General features: G+C 44.2%; 1 protein-coding gene across 1 annotated transcript in view; it reads right to left on the reverse strand.

Moving 5' to 3' along the window:
- LOC147610960 (uncharacterized) overlaps positions 1 to 23737 on the reverse strand; it is a 48439-nt gene extending 24702 nt beyond the window's left edge. The window contains exons 1-2 of the mRNA XM_086785619.1: positions 23376 to 23737; positions 23078 to 23286 (exon numbers count right to left, since the gene is read on the reverse strand). Coding sequence (XP_086641745.1) covers positions 23078 to 23286; positions 23376 to 23652 — 486 coding nt within the window. The 5' untranslated portion in view covers positions 23653 to 23737. The remainder of the gene's footprint in view (positions 1 to 23077; positions 23287 to 23375) is intronic.
- Positions 23738 to 23970: the final 233 nt, after the last annotated feature.

Consider the following 23970-nt stretch of genomic DNA (forward strand, 5'->3'; position numbering starts at 1 on the left):
TTGATCCTGAATGTGACCAATGTCACCCAATTTTACCAATTTTGCTCAAAAATTGAGCAATTTGGACCTGTACTTGCTCAATTGATGATTGAACATGCAAAATCCCAAAAAATTGAAGCAAAATACCTCGTAATTTCTGATTGCAGGAAAAGGGGAGGCGTCGAATTTGCTCTGATGAGGTGCTGCTGTGCAGAAATCTAACTCGACTCAGGTCAGAGGCACGTGTGTGTGCCCAGCGCAACTTCTCAGCAGAAGGTAGTTGTGACCGGCTGTTTTTACGTGTTAGCCTTGGGCTGGATGCAGGCGTGGATGAAACCGCAGGCTGGCAGTGGTGCGTAGCTCTCCTCAGGCGTGCTGCATAAGGCGTGGAGACAAAATGACAGGCGATGGGCAACAAGGCGTTGAGACAAGATGACGGGCGTGGAGTTCCACGGGGACACGTAAGCTTCATACGCCTTGTGGCCAGCGCTATACGCGATGGGCTGAGCGCCACCGCAGCTTAAGCCAGAAACTCTTCGCGGCAGTACAGGCGGGCTTCTGCGCAAGGCGCAGGTGGAGGATTTCTATGTAATCTTCACAACGCGTTGGACGCGTATTTCCATGTAAAGAGCGAGGGCCTCCCTGCGCGTGCTGGTGAGGCGCCACTGCGCTTCTTCCTCGCTCGCCGGTTTCTTGATGCTTTTACGTGTCCGCTTTAGTGCACATATCCGCCCTGTGCTTTGCTCACAGCTGTACGACAGCAAGCTCTCCTACGAATTGGTTTGCCCTGTTCTGCACACAGCAGCTTCACATGTGCCTTAGCACCTACACAAGATTCTGCCCACGCAGCACACACAGGCGATACAGCTCTGATACCAGTTGAATGGGAGATTAAGAGTTAGGGTTTCATGTGGGAGACATACACACAGAGAGAAGAAGAAGGGAGAGAGAGAGAGTTGTGGGGATAAGTCAACTCATCAAGATGTGAGTGTGTGACTCCCCTATCGCACATGTATATTTGCACTAGTACACATAGTGCATTTAGTACATTAAAAGTACTAAGTGTACTATGTACTATAACTTATGGGCTTGTACACACTACAAGGGTGGGCATAATGCCTTTACCCCAACATGCTGAATTAGAGACTATGGTGGACTGAATCAAGACTGCTCTGATGCTGAAAACAGGCTGATTGGAGGCCGATAGCAGGGCGCCTAGGGCTGATCTGAAGCAAGGGTTCTCAAGGGCTGGAGAAGCAAGCTTATGAGCTCCAAGGGCTGGATTAGTCTAGGGCTGAAGGCAAGAATGCTCCTAGGGCTGAGGAGGTGAGCTCTTAGCACAATGAAGACTGAATGAGAAAATAGGCCCTATGCAAGCCTATTTATACTAACTGGAGGTTGGTCATTTAATAAAGTTTATATTTATAAATGCCCAATAATGCAAATAATGCTAAATAAATACTAATAAATATGGAAAAAATACCAGATAAATCCTAGTAAATTCCCTAAGGCTTCTGGGATGTTCTAAATGATGCACAAGCATATGAATGCATATTATGCCAGATGCAGAGTGCTTTCTGATGCAAACCCTAAGGCTTCTACTGACTCTACATGCATGAATGATTCTCTCCAAGTGGGTTAAGGGACTTGACTGACTGACTGACCCGCTAAGGATGAGGAATGACCTACGTAGCTCGTGCCTGACTTATCCTAGACTGAGGATGTACAATGGGGTCACGGCGTACGACAATTATCATCCTATTGGGTTCTAAAACTGTACAACTGCTGCACTTCTGATGATGAGCCATCTTGTCACTCTGCACTGAGTGCAGAGTGCATGTGACATTCCCTCCTGATTAGCATGGCGGCAGGTTCATGGCTTCCAAGTAGTCCGCCAATAACTGGGGGTACTCCTGGAAGAACTCCTCGTCGAGCCATACGGCTTCGTGGGTGCCTCGATCTCGAAATTTCGTATAGAACTGACGAATCCGTCGACCGGAACCATGCTTCCATCGGTGAAGAAGGATCTGCTCAGGCTCAATCACTTCTGCCTCGTCTACCACGTCTGGCTGCTGTTCATCTGAAACATCAAACACTTCTGGACCAACATATGGTTTTAGCCAAGAAACATGGAAAACATCATGCATTGTCCAACTGGCAGGCAACTTTAACTTCATTGAGACATCACTTATCTTCTTAACTATTGGAAAAGGGCCAAAACTACGGAATGAAAGCTTGGGACAACGTTTGCCCACTTGTTTCAATCTTTGCTTCATGATGCACTGAGAGACCCAATCCCCTTCCTTGAAGTGGATATCTCGTCTAAACTTACATGCCTGTCTGTGAACTGAATGATGGCCAGGCTCAAAATTGAGGTTGAAACTGGGTTGAGTACCAAACTCTGCAGAATCGACATACTGATCTTCTAAGTCTTTTCCAGAGATGTTGAGAATGGTAGACTCCTGACTGGTCGAGATACTGGTCTTTCTACTAAGAACATCTGCTACTGGGTTATGCTGACCAGGGATGTACTTAATCATTCCTCCAACTTGTTGGAAGAGCTGACCCTGTCTAGTGTGCTGAGCACTCCACTGGGCACTTGGCATCGTCGGGAGCCACTTAAGTGCTTGGTGGTCTGTGGGTGGTGACTGTGAAAATGTGTCCATAAGGAACATGTTTCAAATGTTTGAGAATTGACTGCTGTTCTAGCTTGCCCTTGAAAGTCTTGGAAAGACAAGAGGGAAACTTGCTAGGAGGTTCTGCTAATAACTGTGGAATACTGGGTAGGAGATCATCCTAAAAAATGTCTGAATGAGAAAGGAGATCTGCTAACTAAGGGACTAAAGATGATGAGACAGCGGTTATTGATGAGATAGAAGCTGTCTGAGAATTAATGCTCCTTCTGCTCCATTGCACATAGCTCGTCGGGTCTGGAGATGAGAAATCATAGGAACGCCAAGAATGCTCCTATCCCCCCGAATCATGACAAGCTCAAGAAAACCTTTAGAGATAATAAAGGTGTCCTGTCCCCAATTGGGAATAGGTTCATACTAACGAAACCACTGGATTCCTAAGATCATGTCACATCCCAAAAGAGGAGAGACAATGAAATCTCGCTCGAATGAGGCCTTTTGAAGTTGAAAAGAAAACTGTTGTGCCTTTTGAGAGATGTGGGTGCGGAGACCAGGTGTAAACCCGTCTACCTCCAAATGATAGGACACTAAGGTATAGCTCATGTTGGTAGCCAACTGGGGAGAGATGGCGTCCTCAGAACTGCCCATGTCAAAAAGAATTATGAACTGTCAGCCCTTGGCAGAGCCGTAAGCTCGGATCAGGCTTTTCTGTGTGGTTGTTGCCTCACCCTCCTGCTTAGCATCAAGTACCACGGATGGCATGGAATGCATAGAAGGTAAGATCTGAACCGCATTGGTGGTAGCAGGCAGGTCTGGAGGAGCGGGGGATACTGCGGCAACTGTGGCAGAAGGCTCTTTGGAGGCTTGCTCCGCTTGTCTTTTTGGACAATCCTTCTTACCATGCCCAATGGTATGACAGAAAAAACATCTGTTTTCTGACTGATACTGTCTTTGCTCCTCTAGAGGAAGATAGCCTCCAGTGATGCCTGCTTGAGCCTTTTCCTCAGGGGTCTTCTTAGGCTTGGATTCCTTACCCCCTAAACTAGAGCTAGGACTGTTGTATGTCTTAGTGTCTTTAGAAGACGAATTACCCTTCCCCTGTTGGGGTTTGGTACTGGACTGAGATGACTCCTTGGGCTTGCCTCCGTTCATCTTCATTTCTTCATTCTGAGCAAGAGTCAAAGCCCGGTCATATGTACTTGGTTCAAAGTTACGAACTGTGAACCGAATGTTAGAGTCCAATCCACGAATGAATTGCTCCATTTTAGCCTGCTCAGATAACCCTAACTGATGTGCTAAAGTAATAACCTTACCGGAAAACTGAAGCACTGGGGATCCGTTCTGTCTGAGTCCATAGAACTCGTCTTTCAGACCGGTCATGTACTGGGGTGGGAGAAATCTGGTCTTCAGGTCATGGACAAAGATGTCCCAGTCAAAGGCTGTGACACCTGTGGCCTGGTCTGTATGAATACTAGACCAATGCTGCCACCAAGTGACTGCCTCACCAGTGAGATGGGGAGCCGCTAAGTGGACTTTGTCTTGTGGGTCTGTGATCTTAGCTAATGGAAAATGAGCATTAAACTGATGAATAAATTGATTAACTGATGAATGATCACACTTACCATCATACTTACTGAAGTTTGGTTGACTGCGGATGATGGTGGTTGATGCTGCTGCGGGCTGCTGGCTGGTGACACCTATGACTGGGGAGACTGAGGAGAGCTGCTGATACCTCAAGTGTATGGTCTCCTTTTCCCGTTGGTGTTCGAGTAACATACGTTCTCGATCAAGCTCACGTTGGTGTTCCCGAGCGGCGAGGTCAACCTAACGCCGGTCTTCGTCGATCTTGCGTTGGGCTTCCTCATAGTCCCGTCTTTCTTCTTTTTCTCTTCTCCTTCGGGCCTCGTCCTCTCTCCTTTGTTATTCCATCTGAAAGAAGAGGGAGATGTAGTCGGGTGCTGCTGGAGGTGTAGAAGGACGTGCTGCTGCTGCCTCCAAGAGTTGGAGACGCTCCATGAGCAGCTGGTTCTGAGCTCTAAGAAGAGCTATGGTGTCTGCTGTAGGCGGAAGAACAAGGTCTCCTTCGGGGGAGACGTCTTCCGGCTGACGAGTACTCTCTCCCGTAGACATGATGCTGAAGTCGGTGGTCGTGCCGGAATGCAATCTAACGATCCAAGGATGCCCCCACGCTAGGATACGGTGTGTGTGGACAATCTCAATCTGATACCAATATGATATGCAGCGGAAGTCTTTGTATTGGAAGATCCTGTCACACAAATGCTCACACCGTCTTCTGTATCCTGAGTTTCGTGAGTTTAGCAATCCACTTTAATACTTCAAACTTTAAAGAGTTGAGAGAGAGATAGATGAGAACTGTACACCAGATTGGGTCCCGAATTACCCACTGAAGGGCCCCCTATCCCGATAACGAGATAGTATTTGCTTTATTTCTTTAGAGAGAATGATTGTGGACTCTAGATAAACCAAACGCAAGATCTCGGAGGATCGGAGAGTGGCTGATCTGTACACTGCTGTAGAAACACCTCGATGACCTGATCTCAAGCCTATGCACTCTTCCCAAGGGCATGAGGAAGGGCTGCACACCTGAGGCTGAGAGAAGAAGAAGGTGGACTGTTCTACACTATGTTAGAATGCTGAAAACACTTATGAATGCTGTGTTACCTTCACCAGATGACTGCTGCATGTATGGATGATGCACAGAAGGCTGGATGCTGATGCAAACTGCAGATTCAGGGCTGGAAACTGCTGCAAACTGTTGATTCAGGGCTGGAAACTGCTGTGGACAGAAACGCAGACCTGTAGGAAGCTGCTGGTCTGAAAACGCATGAAGTACTGAGCTGCTGGACAGAAAAACGCAAAGGATCTGTTGCTGTTGGAAAACGCAGGCTGCTGGACAGAAACGCTGATGGACTGCTGCTGATTTCTGGCGTTGATCTGAAGTGGGGCTGTATGCTGAATTAGAGACTATGGTGGACTGAATCAAGACTGCTCTGATGCTGAAAACAGGCTGATTGGAGGCCGATAGCAGGGCGCCTAGGGCTGATCTGAAGCAAGGGTTCTCAAGGGCTGGAGAAGCAAGCTTATGAGCTCCAAGGGCTGGATTAGTCTAGGGCTGAAGGCAAGAATGCTCCTAGGGCTGAGGAGGTGAGCTCTTAGCACAATGAAGACTGAATGAGAAAATAGGCCCTATGCAAGCCTATTTATACTAACTGGAGGTTGGTCATTTAATAAAGTTTATATTTATAAATGCCCAATAATGCAAATAATGCTAAATAAATACTAATAAATATGGAAAAAATACCAGATAAATCCTAGTAAATTCCCTAAGGCTTCTGGGATGTTCTAAATGATGCACAAGCATATGAATGCATATTATGCCAGATGCAGAGTGCTTTCTGATGCAAACCCTAAGGCTTCTACTGACTCTACATGCATGAATGATTCTCTCCAAGTGGGTTAAGGGACTTGACTGACTGACTGACCCGCTAAGGATGAGGAATGACCTACGTAGCTCGTGCCTGACTTATCCTAGACTGAGGATGTACAATGGGGTCACGGCGTACGACAATTATCATCCTATTGGGTTCTAAAACGGTACACTGCTGCACTTCTGATGATGAGCCATCTTGTCACCATGCACTGAGTGCAGAGTGCATGTGACATGAAAGCACAAAAGTTGCCTCACAATTTTTGGATGGAAGCTATAATGTGTGCCACTCACGTGTTGAATGGGTGTCCAACAAAAGCTTTGAAAACCATAACACCATTTGAGGCTTGGTATAGCCGAAAGCCAAAAGTGGATTATATGCGTACATTTGGGTGTTTGGCATATGCACATGTGCCAGAACAACTCCGAACAAGCTAGATGATAAAGCAATGAAATGCATTTTTGTGGGCTACAGCAATGAGAGCAAAGGATGCGGTCTTTATAATCCAACAACACGCAAGATTTTTGTCAGTAGAGATAAGGCATTTGCTGAAAATTCAGTACAGCCCATGTACAGCTTGTATAAAAGTGATGATACAAGCATACAAGACATGTTTGATGGACTATTACCCATTGCAATTAGGGGGGATTTAGATCAGCCAACCCCTACACAAGAAAATCCTCACGTAGAACTTGTGGAACACCCAGCCATTCAGCCCCCTTCTATGGAAGAAGTGGAAGACCTTGTCAAGGAAGAGCAAACAGCCATAGACACAACCAAGTTGGTGCCAAGATGGTTGCTGAAAACTTTGCAAGAAAGTAAACTTGCAGCTCCATTCACAGGTAGAACAAGGGCTAGTTCCAGCCATGCATTGAATATGCATCATGGAGAGTCTGCATTAGCCATGGGTGGTCTCTTTGATTCAGAAGAGCCTTCTTCTTATGAAGAAGCACATGAGAATGAGCACTGGGTGCAAGCTATGCAAGATGAAATCTCTTCTATCATGAAGAGCAATACTTGGGATCTTGTGGACTTGCTGAAAGGCAAGCATGTCATTGGAACAAAGTGGGTGTACAAAGTCAAAAGGAAGTCTGATGGTACTATTGACAAGTACAAAGCAAAACTTGTGGCTAAAGGCTACTCTCAGAAAAAGGAAATAGATTATGAGGAGACTTTTGCTCCTACTTCGAGAATGACTACAATAAGATCAGTTATTGCATTGGCTGCACATAAAGGATGGAAAGTGCATCAATTGGATATCAAAACTGCATTCTTAAATGGGGATTTCCAAGAGGAAGTATATGTAAATCAGCCCATTGGTTTTGTAGTTCCTGGTAAGGAACATAGACTCTGCAGGTTACACAAAGCATTGTGTGGGTTAAAGCAAGCTCCAAAAGCTTGGTATGATAAAATACATGCTCATCTAACCAGCCCAAGTTATGTGAATAGTCCAGCTGAAAGCACATTGTATGTGAAGAAAACCGGTGCCGATATTCTCAGTCATCTTGTATGTAGATGACATGCTCATTACAGGGACTAGCAAAGCACAAATTTCAGATTTCAAAGCTGATTTGAAAGCTGAATTTGATATGTCAGATTTCGGGCCTTTACACTACTATCTCGGCATACAGTTTATGCATACAGATGATGGCATTGTTATGCAGCAAACTAAGTACATAAAAAGTTTGCTAAAAAGATTTCACATGGATGAATGTAAGCCCATTTCTACTCCAGTAGAACCAGGTGTATGGCTTACTATGCATGATATTGGAGAGCCTTTTGAGGCCGACATTTATAGCCAAGCAGTGGGATGTCTCATTTACTTGTGTAACACAAGGCTAGACATATCTTTTGGGGTGTCTTTGTTGAGCAAATTCATGCACAGCCCAGGCACAAAGCATTGGCAAGCAATCAAACGCATTTTTCGTTATCTTCAAGGTACCCTAGATCTTGGTTTGTTCTGTCCCAAGGGGAGCAGCTTGCAGCTTTATGCATACAGTGATTCAGATTGGGCTGGTGATTATGATACAAGGCAGTCCACCAGTGGAAATTGTTTTTTTCTTGGCAATTCATGCATATCTTGGTTGAGCAAAAAGCAACCCACTGTTGCCACATCTACTTGCGAGGCTGAGTATAGGGCAGTCTTCATAGCCATAGTAGATTATGTATGGCTGAGGAGATTATTGGCTGATCTTCACGAGTGTCAGTAGACACCCATCACCATTCTCACTGATAGCCGGAGTGCTATGGCAATGGCACGAAATCCCATATTTCATGCACATACCAAGCACATTGAGATTCATTATCACTATGTCAGGGAGAGATTACATGCAGGGGAGATCAGTTTATCTTATTGCCCTACACAGGATAATGTTGCAGATCTATTCACAAAGGCTTTACCTCGAGAAAAGTTTAAAGCTTTCCGCAAAGCTTTGGGCTTACTCTCATACAGAGAGTAATCTGCTACCTTGTACAGGTTCACACTTTCACTACAAGGGGGATTTGTAGGCATATGCTCACTTATGGTAGTGCTATGTGTGAACAGGGCTTAACCAAGGGCACTTTTTCCCATGTGGTTTTTCCCCTTGGATATCAAGTGTGAAAGGACACTCTCTCTATATAATATTCTGTACTTCTATATTATATGGATGTGACACACATGCAAGGGTTGACTTGCAATTTGTGGCTACCACACTTTTAGGCTCTCTCTCTCTCTCTCTCTCTCTCTCTCTCTCTCTCTCTCTCATTTCTGTGTGAGCTTCTTCTTCCTGCACCTAACTCTAATTTGCAGGATTCTGTGTGTGTGAGTGTGAGTCCAACACCAACAACTAATCTTTTTGTTGACTTGGAAAGGTCCATAGTTTCTAGCGGCTAATTTAGAAATTTGGTGATGTTTTCTTTGGATTTATTGAATCTAGTTTTATCAAACTTTAACCAAACCCAATCTCCTTCCTCAAACGTAAGAGTTCTTCTATGCTTATCACTCATCGGCGTGGAAAATTTCTTCTTTGGTTCTAAGACCAGGTAACAAGAGTGGCTTGCCATAAATGATTTCAAATGAATTACCTGTAGAAGTGTATACTGTGTTATTGTAAGCATATTCTACTAATGGTAAGTACTTCTCCCATTGTACTTTGGCTTCATAGCAATAGCACTTCAACATATCCAAGAGGGTGAGATTTGCTATCTCACTCTGTCCATTTGTCTGGGGATGACAAGAAGAAGAAAAAGTTAGCTTCGTACCCATGTTATCAAAGACAGCCCTCCAGAAAAGACTGGTAATTCTCGGATTTGTCTCCCTCAATGGATTGTGGTAATCCATGATGCTTAAAGATTTGTTGGATGAACAACTTAGCCATATGCTCTACCTTGATAGTTTTCTTCATTGGAATAAAATGGACCTGCTTGTTGAACTTGTCAATGATGGTCCATATCCCATCATTTCCATTGGCTGATTTTCGCAAATCAAAAATGAAATCCATAGCAATACTCTCCAAGGGTTGGTTGAGAATTGGCAGTGGCTAATAATTGGGCTATAGTACTTTTGCTATTTTGTAGAACATCATTACAATCAAATCTATGTAAGGTGCTACCTTTCTACTCTTAACTCAATCTTATGATTGCTAAGTTTCATATTTATTATTCAAGTTTATTTTAACTTCAAATAGGAATTAATCTTTTCATCATTATCTCCTTTGACATTAAGGTAAGCACATATATTTAGACTTATTGATTTGAGCCATTTCAAACCTAAGGATTGCTTTCCTCAAATTTGAGAAATTCTTGCTATCAATATCTTATAAAGATATTTATACAAGCCTCATTGAAATTATGCCTTACATTTTATACAAGTTTATTTTATTCGGCTTAATTTGACCTATCTTTCTTTAATGTCTTGAACTTTGTTATTTTTCATTCATAAGAGTGAGTTATTATTAAATAGTTAAATTCAAGTTTTCATTTTATTAATCAAGATTATTAGAATTGTTGCTAGTCATTCATATTTATATTTGTATTTAAACTTTCAATGTATTGAAAAATCATTTCTATCTATTGTTTATTTATAATCTCACATCCTCTCAGATAACTTTTCAACACTCAAGGTTAGTATCTATTATCTTGTATCCATAATCAATTTATCTTTCATTGTTATGATGTTAAGTTTATCACGAATTATGTTCAAGATTTTATATTACTTATTCATAGAAACCATAATGATTCACATCTCTTGGAGTGTTAAGTTGTTTTGACAGATAATTTCAATCACACCACAACAATGGAGAACAGTTGTACTCTATTTGTCAATTCTTAAATGGAGTTTTTGTCCCACCTATCCCAACCTCACCCAATCTTACTTTCAAACACGGGCCAGTTGATATAATGCAACTGAGAACAGTTGCTATCCCGGATAGGAGGGATGTCACGGTTTGTCCGTCCATCTTTCTGTGATTAATTGGGGATGCCTAATTACCACTATGTTCGTAGCATGGCACTTTGGTGATTCCGAATATTCCATGTGTAGGACATATAAAATTAAGGATAGCTGGAACTAAGTATTGGATTTATTACTTATGTGTAGGACATATAAAATTGAGGATAGCTGGAACTAAGTATTGGATTTATTACTTATGTGTTGTCGTGGACTTTTAGCATGTGTTGCTAACTTGTAGTGTGTTTGAATGGACAACCTTGTGTAGGTTAGTGAGATTGACGGGCTTTGTGCTCGTAAGCTAGAATGGCTGGGACGTGATGGTGGTAATATGGTGTGAGTAATTACCGAGAAGGGTTTTCTCAGCCACACACTGGACGACAGTTGTTTTCTCGGGAAAGAGGTACTGATCTGATGGTTTTCTCAAGAGAGAGGCACTGATCTGATGTGTTTGATCACCCTCTGGGGTCATTGGGGATACCCATGGCTTAGAGAAAACTGGACTTGAGTACGGGTTAGTACTGACGATTGCTGTCGGTGTTAGTAGTTGTGAGCTGCTAACATTGTATGATGGTGGACAACTAGTATAGTTGGAGAGAGTGTAAGCATGTGTTGCTCATTAGCCAGGGTGAGTATGGCATGAATATAAGACAATGGATCGAGATGGTTGATATCTTAACAACAATATCGGGCTTTTGGTATGACGGGTATGCTTCTTATCAACTGTTATTATTTTATTTGAAGACAAAAAAATATATATTTAACAACATGCATACTTTGTTATTGATGATTTTGGTAGGACTTGCTAAACACCTTTTATTGGTAATGTATGATCTAATGTACCATGTGTACAACCCTGCTGGTTTGTTGGACTTTTCTTTTGTCGAATTTCTAGGCCAGGTTTTGCAAGCTACGCAACTGAGGACAGTTGCTTTCTTAATCGAGAGGACTCTTATGTAAGTGAACTTTCTTGAGAATTTAATTATATTTATTCAATAACAATTATAGTTAGAGACGAGAGCACATGAATATCTCTAAACAATTAGAGAAATATAAAGAAAATAAATTTATGATAAAAATAGCATATTTATGATAAAGATCTCCAAAAAGTAGGTCGGTTTTTGCATACGGTTGAACTTAGCGAAACGGCCCGCGTTGAGTTATAGACCAGGCCTATTCCCGTAATTTTAAGTACCAACTCGACTATATTCTGACGAAAAACCAGAGAGATACAGTGGCTGCAAGTTATAGGCATGTACTTGTATACAGGGAGTCAAGACAAACTGAGACAGGCAAATGTCTACAGGGAGTATTAATTCTCTTACTGTTTTTCTTATATGGTTTAATTATTTCATGAGTGAGAAAGAGAGAGAGAGAAAGAGAGAGAGAGAGAGAGAGAGAGAGAGAGAGATTAAACATGGTTTGTAAGAATTGCAGGTTCCTTGGATGAAGCTCTCTTTTCTTTCTATGTTCTCTTTTCTCCTCTGATGAGAAGATGTATGATTGTATCAAATTACTTCATACCTGTCATGTGCACAGTGTGTATCTACCGTGTGCTACACGCATGCAAGACTAGTTTCGAGGCTTGGGGAAGCTTGGAACTAGGCAGGCTGATTGACGAGCTGAGTTAGGGAAATACTAACGGGCGGGCAACCAAGTATGGACGGGCACCCAAGTGTGGATGCCCGCCGATGTGACCGGCCAAGAGCCTATAAAAGGGTGGCCAAGGTTAGTTATTGTATTATAGAGAGTCTCGCGAGTTTGTGAGAGCTCTATGGTCTTGGAGCATGGATCTAGTGCAGACGTGCACCTGCTTTACGCAGCCGAGGCCGACAGCAGTCTCGAGGCCCGCGAGGGCAGCTTCGTGGCGGTATGGGACGTCGCGAGGAGATTGGTCGGTACGTCATCCTAGTTAGCTCAGCTCGTGGCTCGGTGGGGACAGCCAAGACTGTGGGCTTGCCCACGCCTGTCATGATTGGGAGGTGAGACAGGCCTGCACCCCCTTGCTTGTTTGTTTGTTCGTTTGTTTGCATGATTCGAGTTTCGAACCAAGATCGATCACAAGGGGATCCGTGGGGTTTTGACAGTGGTATTAGAGCATACCTCGTGAACGAGCAAGTCGGTAGGTAGAGAAGAAGAGGTCGAAGAACGGTATGTGTTAAAAAAGCTTGCTGTTTTTCTGTGCATACTGCAGTTTTCAGATTTGGTATGTGTTTTTTCTTCATCAAAGAACCCCATGTTGAGGGGAGATGGTAGTGTAGCAAGGGTTGATTGCTTTGCAAAGAAGAGAGAGAGTTGTGGGTGCAGTCGCATGACCTGCAGGGAGAGAAACAGAAAAAAAAAAGAGAGCCAAAAAGCATGTTTGCTTTTCGTTGCTTTTTGGCGTATGAGAGAGAGAGCGAGAGAAGTGCTGGATCGCTTGCAGGCGGCCAGGTTAGTGCGCTGGCGAGAGACGCTAGTATGCTATTGGCGGCTGGCAGACAGGCGCATGTGCCTATGTAGCCAGGCGGCCAGGCCTGCCCAACCAGGCGGCTGGCAGACAGGCGCATGTGCCTATGTAGCCAGGCGGCCAGGCCTGCCCAGCCAGGCGGCCAGGCAGCCAGGCCCACGTAGGCGCCTTGGCCTACGCCGCCAGGCGACCAGCCTAGCGCAGATGCCCAAGCCAACACGGCAGGCCTACGTAAGGCTGGCACAGGCAACTCTGGCGACGGCAGCATATGTGACGACGACTGCAAATAACGTCACATCTGCACGTGTGACGCATACAGGCGCCGGCAGCATGGTCGACGGCAGCTTCAAACGCTAGCAGATTAGGAGGGAAGCGAAACAAAAAAAAAACACGCAAGGAAAGCATTCGTTTTTTTAGTGCTTTCGTTTTTTGTTTTTTTTAAGGGGAGTTTAAATTTTTTTTTAAAGGTTTAAAAGTCCTCTCCTCTCTAAGGTTTCCAAGGTGTTTTATTTTTTTTTAAGAAAAGAGAATATATATATATATTTATTCAAGAGAAAAAAGAAAAAAAAAACACAAAAGCTAAAGCAAAAGCTAAGCCTAGCTTTTGGAGATTTTTTGGCTTTTGGAAAACCTTTATAAACCCCTCAAGTGGGCTTCTTGCCACACATCTCTCAAGTTCTCAAGTTTTCAAGCTCTCAAGTTCGCTCGCACTTTTGTTGTGCAAAGACCAGATTTTCTCTCCACATACCCTCTTCACGATGTCGATCCAAGAATCAGAGTTGGAGCCCCTCATGGAACGCGAAGGCTTGCCGGCTACGGAAGGTACCGATGCCGATCTTTTTGACGATTTTGTGTCAAAATCTAATTTCCAAGAGTTCAAAGTAGCTCTCGAAGCTTCTTCGTCGGAACGTCAGGCACAAATCGACGCTCAAATGCAAGCTTTGCAGAACTCCATCGCTCTATTGACCACTACCCTCTCTACTTTCTCGGGAATGGATACCTTGGCTTCAGCTTTAGGCCCCAATATTACTCCGGAACCGTTCAGGGGCGAGCAAAAGCAGCGAACCAAGGAGATCGTGGACACGTGGCTACACAAGTGGCAAGTTCACTTTCAGTTTCATCCATATGATGATGGAAAGAAGATCCAATTAGCAGCAGGTTTCCTGTCCGGCAAAGCTTTGCTTTGGTGGAAGAAACTGAACCCTAAGCCAACGACTTGGGCACAATTTGAAGATATCTTCAAGAAAGAATTCCTCAAGAAAGAGGATGATTATGATGTTGTTGCCCGGTTTTCAGCTTTGACCATGACCTCGCAGCACCTCACTTATGAGGTCTACCTAGTTTCGTGACTTGCAGATGAAAGCTACAAAGATGGATCCCACTACTCTTTTGGGGTTTTTCGTAGCTGGTTTACCAGACTCGTACCGATTACAGGTAAAAAATAACAAATGTAAAACTTTGGACGAGGCCATTCATTCAGCTCGTATCTATGATGATATGATGGTCTCTTCCAAATCAAAACCCGTTACCGAGCAGGGGGAACAAGCATAAAAGGAAGTTCTCCGCACCTATAGCTAACACGACAGAGGAAAAGTCTTCGGACCAACCTTCGAAGAATTCCAGTTCGACACCAGCAAAGAAGAAACGACTCCTTAGGGCTTTGAAGCTCAAGAAGGAAGGACATTGTTTTATCTGCGAAGAAAAAGGACACATGCGTAACGAGTGCCCGAAGCAAAAGGATACCAAGTCAAACGCAGGACCCAAGCCAAAGGCAGCTAACCAGTTGTCTTTGACAAGTAAGTCAATTACTGTACTTTCTCGCCCTAGTACTTGTTCTGATTGTCTGTTCAATTCTAAGGTATTTGGCATGCATGATCTTCTCCGAGTTTATGGAGAAGTGAATAGCCATAAGGTTCACATTCTTTTAGACCCTGGCAGTTCGCATAACTTTGTTAACTACAAACTTGTGCAGAAATTGAGTCTTGATACGACACTTAGCGACCATACCTATGAGGTACGTCTACCTGCGGGAAGACAAGTTTGGGATCGCAAGGTGGAGATGCTTCCAATCCAGATTCAGGACTACAAAGATACTCTGGAATGCTATGTTATGCATCTGGAAAATGTAGACTTGTTATTAGAGATTGAGTGGTTTAAGACTCTTGACGTCCAGATAGATTGGTCTAGTCATATTTTTTCTTTTCAGCATAGGGACACCAAGTATAGTATTTTAGGTGATTGTATCCATCCCTCTCAGGGACCTCTTGTAAATACAATTGATTTTGGAAATATAATGGATTCTTCTTTGTATACCGCTTTCCATTGTGTATTGATTCCACTTTCTTCTTTTCTCATCCCTTCCATGGATGTGAATGAATTAAGTGTGTTTGAAAGCAAAGAATTACAGAAGATACTTGATTCATTTCAAGATGTATTTCCTAAGGAATTGCCATCGGGTTTACCACCTGAACGGGCAGTAGATCATCGTATTGACTTGATCCCTGGTGCTCATCCTGTCAGTATTCCACCTTATAGGATGAGCCAAGCTGAGGAAGATGAGTTGGCTAAACAACTCGAAGATGATTTTTTTTTTTTCCGGGAGAGAGATCCTACTAATAGTTAACATTACAACTCGCTCAACGTCCCAGCCACGCTGGTGTCGAGAGCTACAAGACCATCTACACGGCCCTCTGAAGAGGGCGACGAGCGCACACAACCACAGAGAGCGGAGGGGCTACACTGGAGTCCTCCTGGGAAAGGCGGCCAGAACACGATCGACACCGAAAGGGAAGCTTATGGAGAGTGCGAATGAGAGGTGCCGCCGAGGGGTCCAAGCAGGGTTTGAACCCAAGACCTTTCGGTCCTAGGCAAACACTTTACCACTTGGACTATCACCTCTTTGGCAAACAACTCGAAGATTATTTGAGGATGGGCCAGATCCGTCCAAGTAAATCACCTTGGGGTGCACCTGTGTTGCTTAGGAGAAAGGAGGACAATACTTGGAGAATGTGTATAGATTACAAGAGATTGAACAAGCTGACCATTAAGAACCGTTATCCTCTCCCTAGATCAGATGACCTGATTGACTGGTTAGCAGGAGCGAAATATTTCACGAAGATAGATTTACGCACTGGCTACCACCAGATACGTATTCATGAAAGGCATGTCGAAAGAACCGCCTTTCGGACTAGGTATGGCCATTACGAATTTCTCGTATTACCTTTTGGGTTAACCAATGCTCCAGCCACTTTCCAGCAAATGATGAACGATCTTTTTCGTGAACATTTGGGGAAATTTGTGGTGGTGTTCCTGGATGATATTTTGATTTATAGTCGTACTCTTGAGGATCATGTCAGACACCTCACGATTGTCTTATCTATTTTAAGACAGAATCGACTATATGCTAAATTGAGTAAATGTGAGTTCTTTATGACCGACATCATTTACTTGGGACACAAGATCACTAGAGATGGCTTGAGCATTGACTATGACCGCGTTCAGAAGGTTTTGGACTGACCTATACCGCAAACAGTGCAACAACTTCGTTCTTTTCTCAGTTTTGTTGTTTTTCTTCGGAAATCTGTACGGGAATACTCTCAGCTCACACTACCTATGACCGACTTATTGAAAGGTCGTGGACGTAAGTCAAATCAGCCTATCACTTGGAATAACGATTTGGATATGGCCTTCAGACTTTTGAAAGATAAAGTCAAGGAAGCACCTATCTTAGCATTGCCTGATCCTAGTCGGCCTTATGTTCTTGAAACTGATGCCAGTGACTATGCTATCGGGGCTGCTTTATTTCAAGATGGTAGACCGATTGCTTTTGAAAGTAAAAAGCTAGACGACACTCAATCTCGTTGGCCAACCCTTGAGAAGGAGCTTTATGCTGTGATTCATGCTCTCAAGGTTTGGAGACATTATTTATATGGCTCCAAGTTTGTGGTATTGACTGATCATCAGTCAATCAAGTATGTGTGTGATGCGGATGATTTGAGAGGCAGGAAAGCTCGTTGGACAGAGTTAATGCAAGATTTTGATTTTGAGATCCGTTATCAGAAAGGGTCCATGAATAATATTGCAGATGCGCTTAGTCGAATTAGAGAGGTGAATACTTTGTCGTTCACCGAGATTTCTACTGACTTATTTCAGTCATTGAGAGGGCTTTGCAGGACTGATAGTTATTTTGGTCCATTTTGGCAGAAGATCCAGGACGGGAGCTCATTGATTGACCAAGACTCGATGACTGAGCAGTCTACTATACAGGCTGCAGGAGGTCAGTGGATGATTCGGAATGGTTTACTGTTCCGTAATGACAAAATTTGTGTACCACAGATCCCGGACATTAGGTCCAAGATTCTGAGGGAGTGTCACGACGCCCCTTCTGCTGGACACCCTAGGGTACACAGGACATTATCATTAGTGAAACACACTTTTTATTGGCCGAAGATGAAAGGGTATGTAGAAGATTATGTTCTCAAGTGTCAAATTTGTCACGCAAATAAAGCTGAATGCTTTAGACAGGCTGGGTTGTTGCATCCTTTGCAAATCCCAAGTAATAAATGGAAAAGTATTTCCATGGATTTTATTACCGGATTGCCAAGAACACATCACGGCCACGATTCTATTTGGGTTGTGGTAGATCGCTTGACAAAAATGGCTAGATTTTTACCGACTCGAAAGACTATTACAGCTACGCAATTAGCTCGGCAGTTTATCGAGCAATTATTTAGACTGTACGGGTTACCGCAGGACATAGTCAGTGATAGGGACTCTAAGTTTACGAGTGATTTTTTGAAACTTGTTTTTGAGAAGTTGGAAACAACTTTGAATTTGAGTTCCTCTGATCATCCTCAATCTGATGGCCAGACTGAAAGAGTGAATCAGATTTTGGAGGATATGCTTCGAGCATATGTATCCAAAAGACAGAGTTCATGGGAGGATTATCTTCCTATGTTAGAATTTGCATATAACAGTACTAAGCATACGAGTACAGGGTTTAGTCCTTTCATGCTTATGTATGGTTTTTAACCAAGATCACCTGTTATAGTAGGATTCTCAGGACTTCAGCATGATGCAGCACGTAATTTTTTGCAAGATATGCAGGAAATGTTACAAGTTGCAAAGGAATCTATTAGAAGTGCTCAAGACCGAGACAACTTTTATTCTAATAGACATCGTTCACCGAGAGAGTTCTCTGAAGGAACGATGGTGTATTTGCGAGTTCCGAAAGATTTTCGAGACTTTACGGACAGGTAGATCTCCGAAATTATCCCCTAGATACTGTGGACCATTTCGTATTACACGACGGATTGGTTCAGTTGCATATGAATTGGATTTGCCTTCTCATGTGAAAGGTCATCCTGTATTTCATGTAAGTAGACTTAAGGAAGTACTGGGTGGAGCAGATCAGTTAGTTACTCCTCAAGAAATTATAGACGTCCAAGACATGACATTTGTTCCGCACGAACCTGAAAAGATTCTTGGATTTCGTGAACGACGATTGCGTAATACGCTTATCACGGAATACAAGATCAAGTGGAAGGATCGTGTTGAGGAGGACGCTACATGGGAGACATTGACTACTCTTCAGAGAGATTACCCTGGTTTTTTAGTGAGCTCAGGAGTGAGCTCTTAGAGGAAGGGGAGTATGTCATGTGCACAGTGTGTATCTACCGTGTGCTACACGCATGCAAGACTAGTTTCGAGGCTTGGGGAAGCTTGGAACTAGGCAGGCTGATTGACGAGCTGAGTTAGGGAAATACTAACGGGCGGGCACCCAAGTATGGACGGGCGGGCGATCAAGTGTGGACGCCCGATGACCGGCCAAGAGCCTATAAAAGGGTGGCCAAGGTTAGTTATTGTATTATAGAGAGTCTCGCGAGTTTGTGAGAGCTCTATGGTCTTGGAGCCTGGATCTAGTGCAGACGTTCACCTGCTTTACGCAGCCGAGGCCAACAGCAGTCTCGAGGCCCGCGAGGGCAGCTTCGTGGTGGTATGGAACGTCGCGACTCGCGAGGAGGAGATTGGTCGATACGTCATTCTAGTTAGCTCAGCTCGTGGCTCGGTGGGGACAGCCAAGACTGGGGGCTTGCCCACGGCTGTCATGGTTGGGAGGTGAGACAGGCCAGCACCCCCTTGCTTGTTTGTTTGTTCGTTTGTTTGCAGGATTCGAGTTTCGAACTAAGATCGATCACGAGGGGATCCGTGGGGATTTGACAATATCTTAATAAATCATTGAAATACTTATATGTGAGACCGCAGGTCTTACATATGGAGAGCAGATTGGACCCAATGCTTTTGTCTTGTGTTCATAAATATTTTTTCGTTTAAGTTTTCCATTTAATTCTTCTTCTAAGGTTTACTTATTTAAAGTAATTTATAAAATTTGTTGAAATCTTGTACTTGGAGAAAAGATCCTGTAATAGAAAGCGCAAAGGAAAAACCTCTATAATACTATCTAGAGAGAGAGAGAGAGAGAGAGAGAGAGAGCGCTGCTATGAATGAGTCTGAAAATTACAAACTTCAAAGTTTAATTGCAAGCGTGCAAGAGGTTGGCACGTCTCTCAAAGCACAAAGAAGCTTGTTTGCAAAACGAGGTTGAGCAGATGTGTTCAAGGCAGTGAGAAGAGTACTCGCGATGGTTGCCACGAGTCTGTAGTAGGCTTCGCGGACTGGTTCCCAGTTTTTTTTTGCTACCAGTCTCAACAGAGTTCCTGGGGACTGCAGGCATATCAAAGATGATTGGTTGAAATAAAGCTATCATATTCTTTTGTATTTTCCAACCAAGTGTAAGGCGACTTTAGAGTTAACTTAATCCACTTAATCGGTGAGCACTTATATACAATTTAGTTTATTTTCCAACCAAGTGTAAGGTGACTTTAGAGTTAGCTTAATCCACTCACCAAATTTTGAATTAATCCAATTTAGTTACTTCTTCATGTCTATCTCCTTATAAAAGAAGGTCCCGTGCTCATTTTTTTTACCCATTTGAGATCCAATTGAGAAGCTGGGTGGAATCTTGGTAATCACGGGTACATTTCTAATACTTGAAATACAAAAGAATATGATAACTTTATTTCAACCAATACTTCACTTAAACTTTATTTCTAATATTTTTGCTGCCAGCTCCAATAGAGTTCTTGGAGACATCTTGGTAATCTCAATTTTTTTTGTTGGGGATTTCCTGGTTTAAGGTTTCTTGTTGTTGTCAGACTTTTTTCTTCAACAAAAGTTAAGATTCACCGTTTGAGTTTTTCTTGTTGTGGTCCAGTTTTTTTTCCCTATAAAAATTAAGGTTGTGGTTGGACGATCCAACGGTGATATATTCATGAATAAAATACTACAAGTGTCATGTAACGCGCAGAAGCTCTGGGGAGTCTTCTTTCAGCCCTAAACACTCTTGAAAACCTTCTAATGCAAAAACGCACCATCTGATGCAAAAACGCAGGTAGAGAGAGAGTAGAGAGAGAGAGAGAGTGAGAAGTGCTGGAAATTCAGTATATACTATGGTACAAAAAGGTACATATCTTTGCAGCCATGGGCTGCCTTCATAAAAAGGTTGTTAACCCTAAAATCTGTCCCCTATGGGACCTCTAATGATCCAATCCCCTAGTGGGAGAGAATGACTAAGACCTTGAGCAAGTCTGCCTTTATATAGGCCTTGGAGCATGTGGGAAACTGGCCGACTGCTGGTCGGCCAGTTATTGATTCATAAAATCAATTAAAATGCAGCCGACTGGTTCTCTTGGATGCGCCTGCTGCCAGCACCCTCTGTCCTTCAGCCGACAGCCCTTTGGTCATGCTGATGTCAGCCTCCATGCAGCCGACAGCCCTTCTGATCCATGCTTTGCTCCAAGTCCTGCTCCATGTCAATCTTCTACTAGTTCATAGTCTTTATCTGCTTGCCCCTTCTGGATTTAGCCCTAGAAATGTCCATGGCATCTGTGATGCACATGACATCCCCCTCTGCTAAACTTGATGACGGGAATCCAACCTGCTCTTGGATGACTGTCATCATCCCAATCCTGTTCCGAAGTCCCTCTGTCATCATCCATCCCTGGCAAACTTTTTCTCTGAAAATCCGATCTGTTCTCCAAACCACTCTGTCTCTAATGAAGATCTATGCATCTGGTCTTCCTCTAGTCCACAATCCATTCCTGCCCTGGCTCTGAACACCGTCTTGGTCTTCGTTCTTGGAACTGAGTCTGGCACTCTCACATCACCCTTGGAGGATCAACCTCCCTTGGGACCGTTCCCTTAGAACCCATCTGGCTCACGGAACTGCCATCCCCATCTGGCACTGTGGAACACCACCAACAAACCTCCTGGGAGTTCTTCCCGATCTGTGTTCCTGCCTTGGGCTTCGAATCCGTGTACTTTCCTGTACCTTGGACCTGTACACCATCATATGGGACTGAATCAGTGTTTAGCTTTGCTGAGCCTGATGCTCTGATACCAATGTAACGCGCGGAAGCTCTAGGGAGTCTTCTTTCAGCCCTAAACACTCTTGAAAACCTTCTGATGCAAAAACGCACCATCTGATGCAAAAACGCAGGTAGAGAGAGAGTAGAGAGAGAGAGAGTGAGAAGTGCTGGAAATTCAGTATATACTATGGTACAAAAAGGTACATATCTTTGCAGCCATGGGCTGCCTTCATAAAAAGGTTGTTAACCCTAAAATCTGTCCCCTATGGGACCTCTAATGATCCAATCCCCTAGTGGGAGAGAATGACTAAGACCTTGAGCAAGTCTGCCTTTATATAGGCCTTGGAGCATGTGGGAAACTGGCCGACTGCTGGTCGGCCAGTTATTGATTCATAAAATCAATTAAAATGCAGCCGACTGGTTCTCTTGGATGCGCCTGCTGCCAGCACCCTCTGTCCTGCAGCCGACAGCCCTTTGGTCATGCTGATGTCAGCCTCCATGCAGCCGACAGCCCTTCTGATCCATGCTTTGCTCCAAGTCCTGCTCCATGTCCATCTTCTACTAGTTCATAGTCTTTATCTGCTTGCCCCTTCTGGATTTAGCCCTAGAAATGTCCATGGCATCTGTGATGCACATGACATGTCTTCATGTTCATTACAAATCAGTGCCCCTCCGCTCGGAACGCGCTCTCGCTCGTTCCCTCTCACTCGTGAAATAGCCATCCTCAATATCTTGGGGTGAAAAATAGGTACATCAAGAACTCTACATGGAAGAGATCATACTACCAGGATATGCTTCATATAGAATATCCTTTACATTTAGTGTTAGAAGTAAAATGGCTAATCTGAAAGAATGCAGAACAACAAAGCATCACACGAGCGGAAGCATAGAACGCGGACGGAGGCCAACGACCAGCTAGGTCCCCCCCCCACACACCTGAAGATCCCGTGAAACCACCATAAAGGTGGGGCATGAGGGGAGACCAATGCCCTATATAGAGGGTAAGTTGACCCCAACCCATTATGTGGGATATTACGCTGCCACATGGCAGCAAGAGGAGCAAGAGGGCAAGATTTCATTCCAACATCCCCTTAGAAGCAAAACCCAATGCCGCGCAGGAGCCGACGAGACTCAGATGCGAAGCCCGATGCCGTGCAGGAGCCAACGAGGCTCTGATACCATGAAAGAACGCACTCAGCGAACAGAGGCGCAGCACACGCAAGATGGCCATCAATCGGCCAAGTCCCAAACCCCCCCACCTAAACATCCGTGAGACCACCAATAAAGGGGGGATAAGGGGAGACCAATGGGCATTTAGCCCTATATAGAGGGGTCAAGTTGACCCCAACCCACTATGTGAAATATTACCCTGCCACATGGCAATAGGAGGGCAAGAATTCATCGCCCCTAAAGAACCGAAACCAGCACTTTACTTGCCATGGAAATTCTCATAGTAGAAGAGCACTACTAAGAAAAAATGCACCTCATTGTAGTGAAAATCATGGATAAATCATGTTTGGGTATGTAAAACGCAACAAATGAGCAACTCACGTAAGATTTCCATCCACAGCTGCATATGGAGTGTGTGACTCGCATAGCATGTGCACTTGCACCCGCACAAAAGATACTATAGCAATGCACAACCCTACTAAGATAAGCCTTGAGAATACGAAACTTTCTTGATGCAAAACAGGAGAGGGTAGGTAGGGAACCTGCTGTGCGGCGACATGCCGGGGAGGAAAAGAGAAGCGGGCATTGCAGAAAGTGTTGTCCAAGCAAAGGAGGTCCACACGAGAGCCGCCCGTGGCCGCGGCTATGCAGCGCTTGATGGCGTCCAGCTTGGGGCTGCCGAATTCCCAACGAAAGTCACCAGTGTGGAGGATGCAGCCAAAGGCTCCACGGAAAACAAACATGACAGAGCCTAGGAACAGTAAAGATCAGATCAAAACAGGAGAAATTTTGGCCATGAATGATAATGTACATGAGAAAAACAAAGGTGAGCGCATATACCAGGGCAATGGTCTGCGTCGATGGGGGTGACCTCGAGCAATTGGTTTTTGGGGAGGGGTATCAAGGAGGGGGTTCCGAGGGGCAGGACGTGGATGAGGGAGCCGTCGAAGGAGGGGAACTTGAGGAGGAGGAGGGCGGCCGTGATGCGGGAGCAGTAGAGGGGGCCCTGCTGCCATCGCTCCGAGAGGCCCTTGGTGTGATCCGCATGCATGTGCGTGAGGAAGAAGGCCTGGCCCTTCCTGCACGTCCACCTGTCCACCGCGACCAGGCCTTCCATGACCTTGTTGCAAATAGCTTGTGCTGGAAAGCAGTGCGGTAGAGCAATTGGTGAAGGTGTGTGTTTGGATGAGTTCTTGGCCTTGGCCATGGCCATGTGTTGTTCACTCTTATTTTCTTTTTTTGACCTTTTTTTTTTTTGTTTTGTAAATCTTGCCCCCCTCTCCTGTGATTGTTGAATCTTCTTCCTTGCTCTGTCATGTAGTGCACTAATTTCAGTTTATTCCATCTATCTTCTGCCCGTGCAAGATGGCTCCCGCATCACAAATCAGAAGAAGAGCCCTTCACCATGGTTTCCATCTCCTTCCTTGCTCTGTCA

The sequence above is a fragment of the Cibotium barometz genome, chromosome 48 (assembly GCF_041138505.1).
Source record: "Cibotium barometz isolate CiBa-2024 chromosome 48, ASM4113850v1, whole genome shotgun sequence".
Lineage (NCBI taxonomy): Eukaryota > Viridiplantae > Streptophyta > Polypodiopsida > Cyatheales > Cibotiaceae > Cibotium > Cibotium barometz.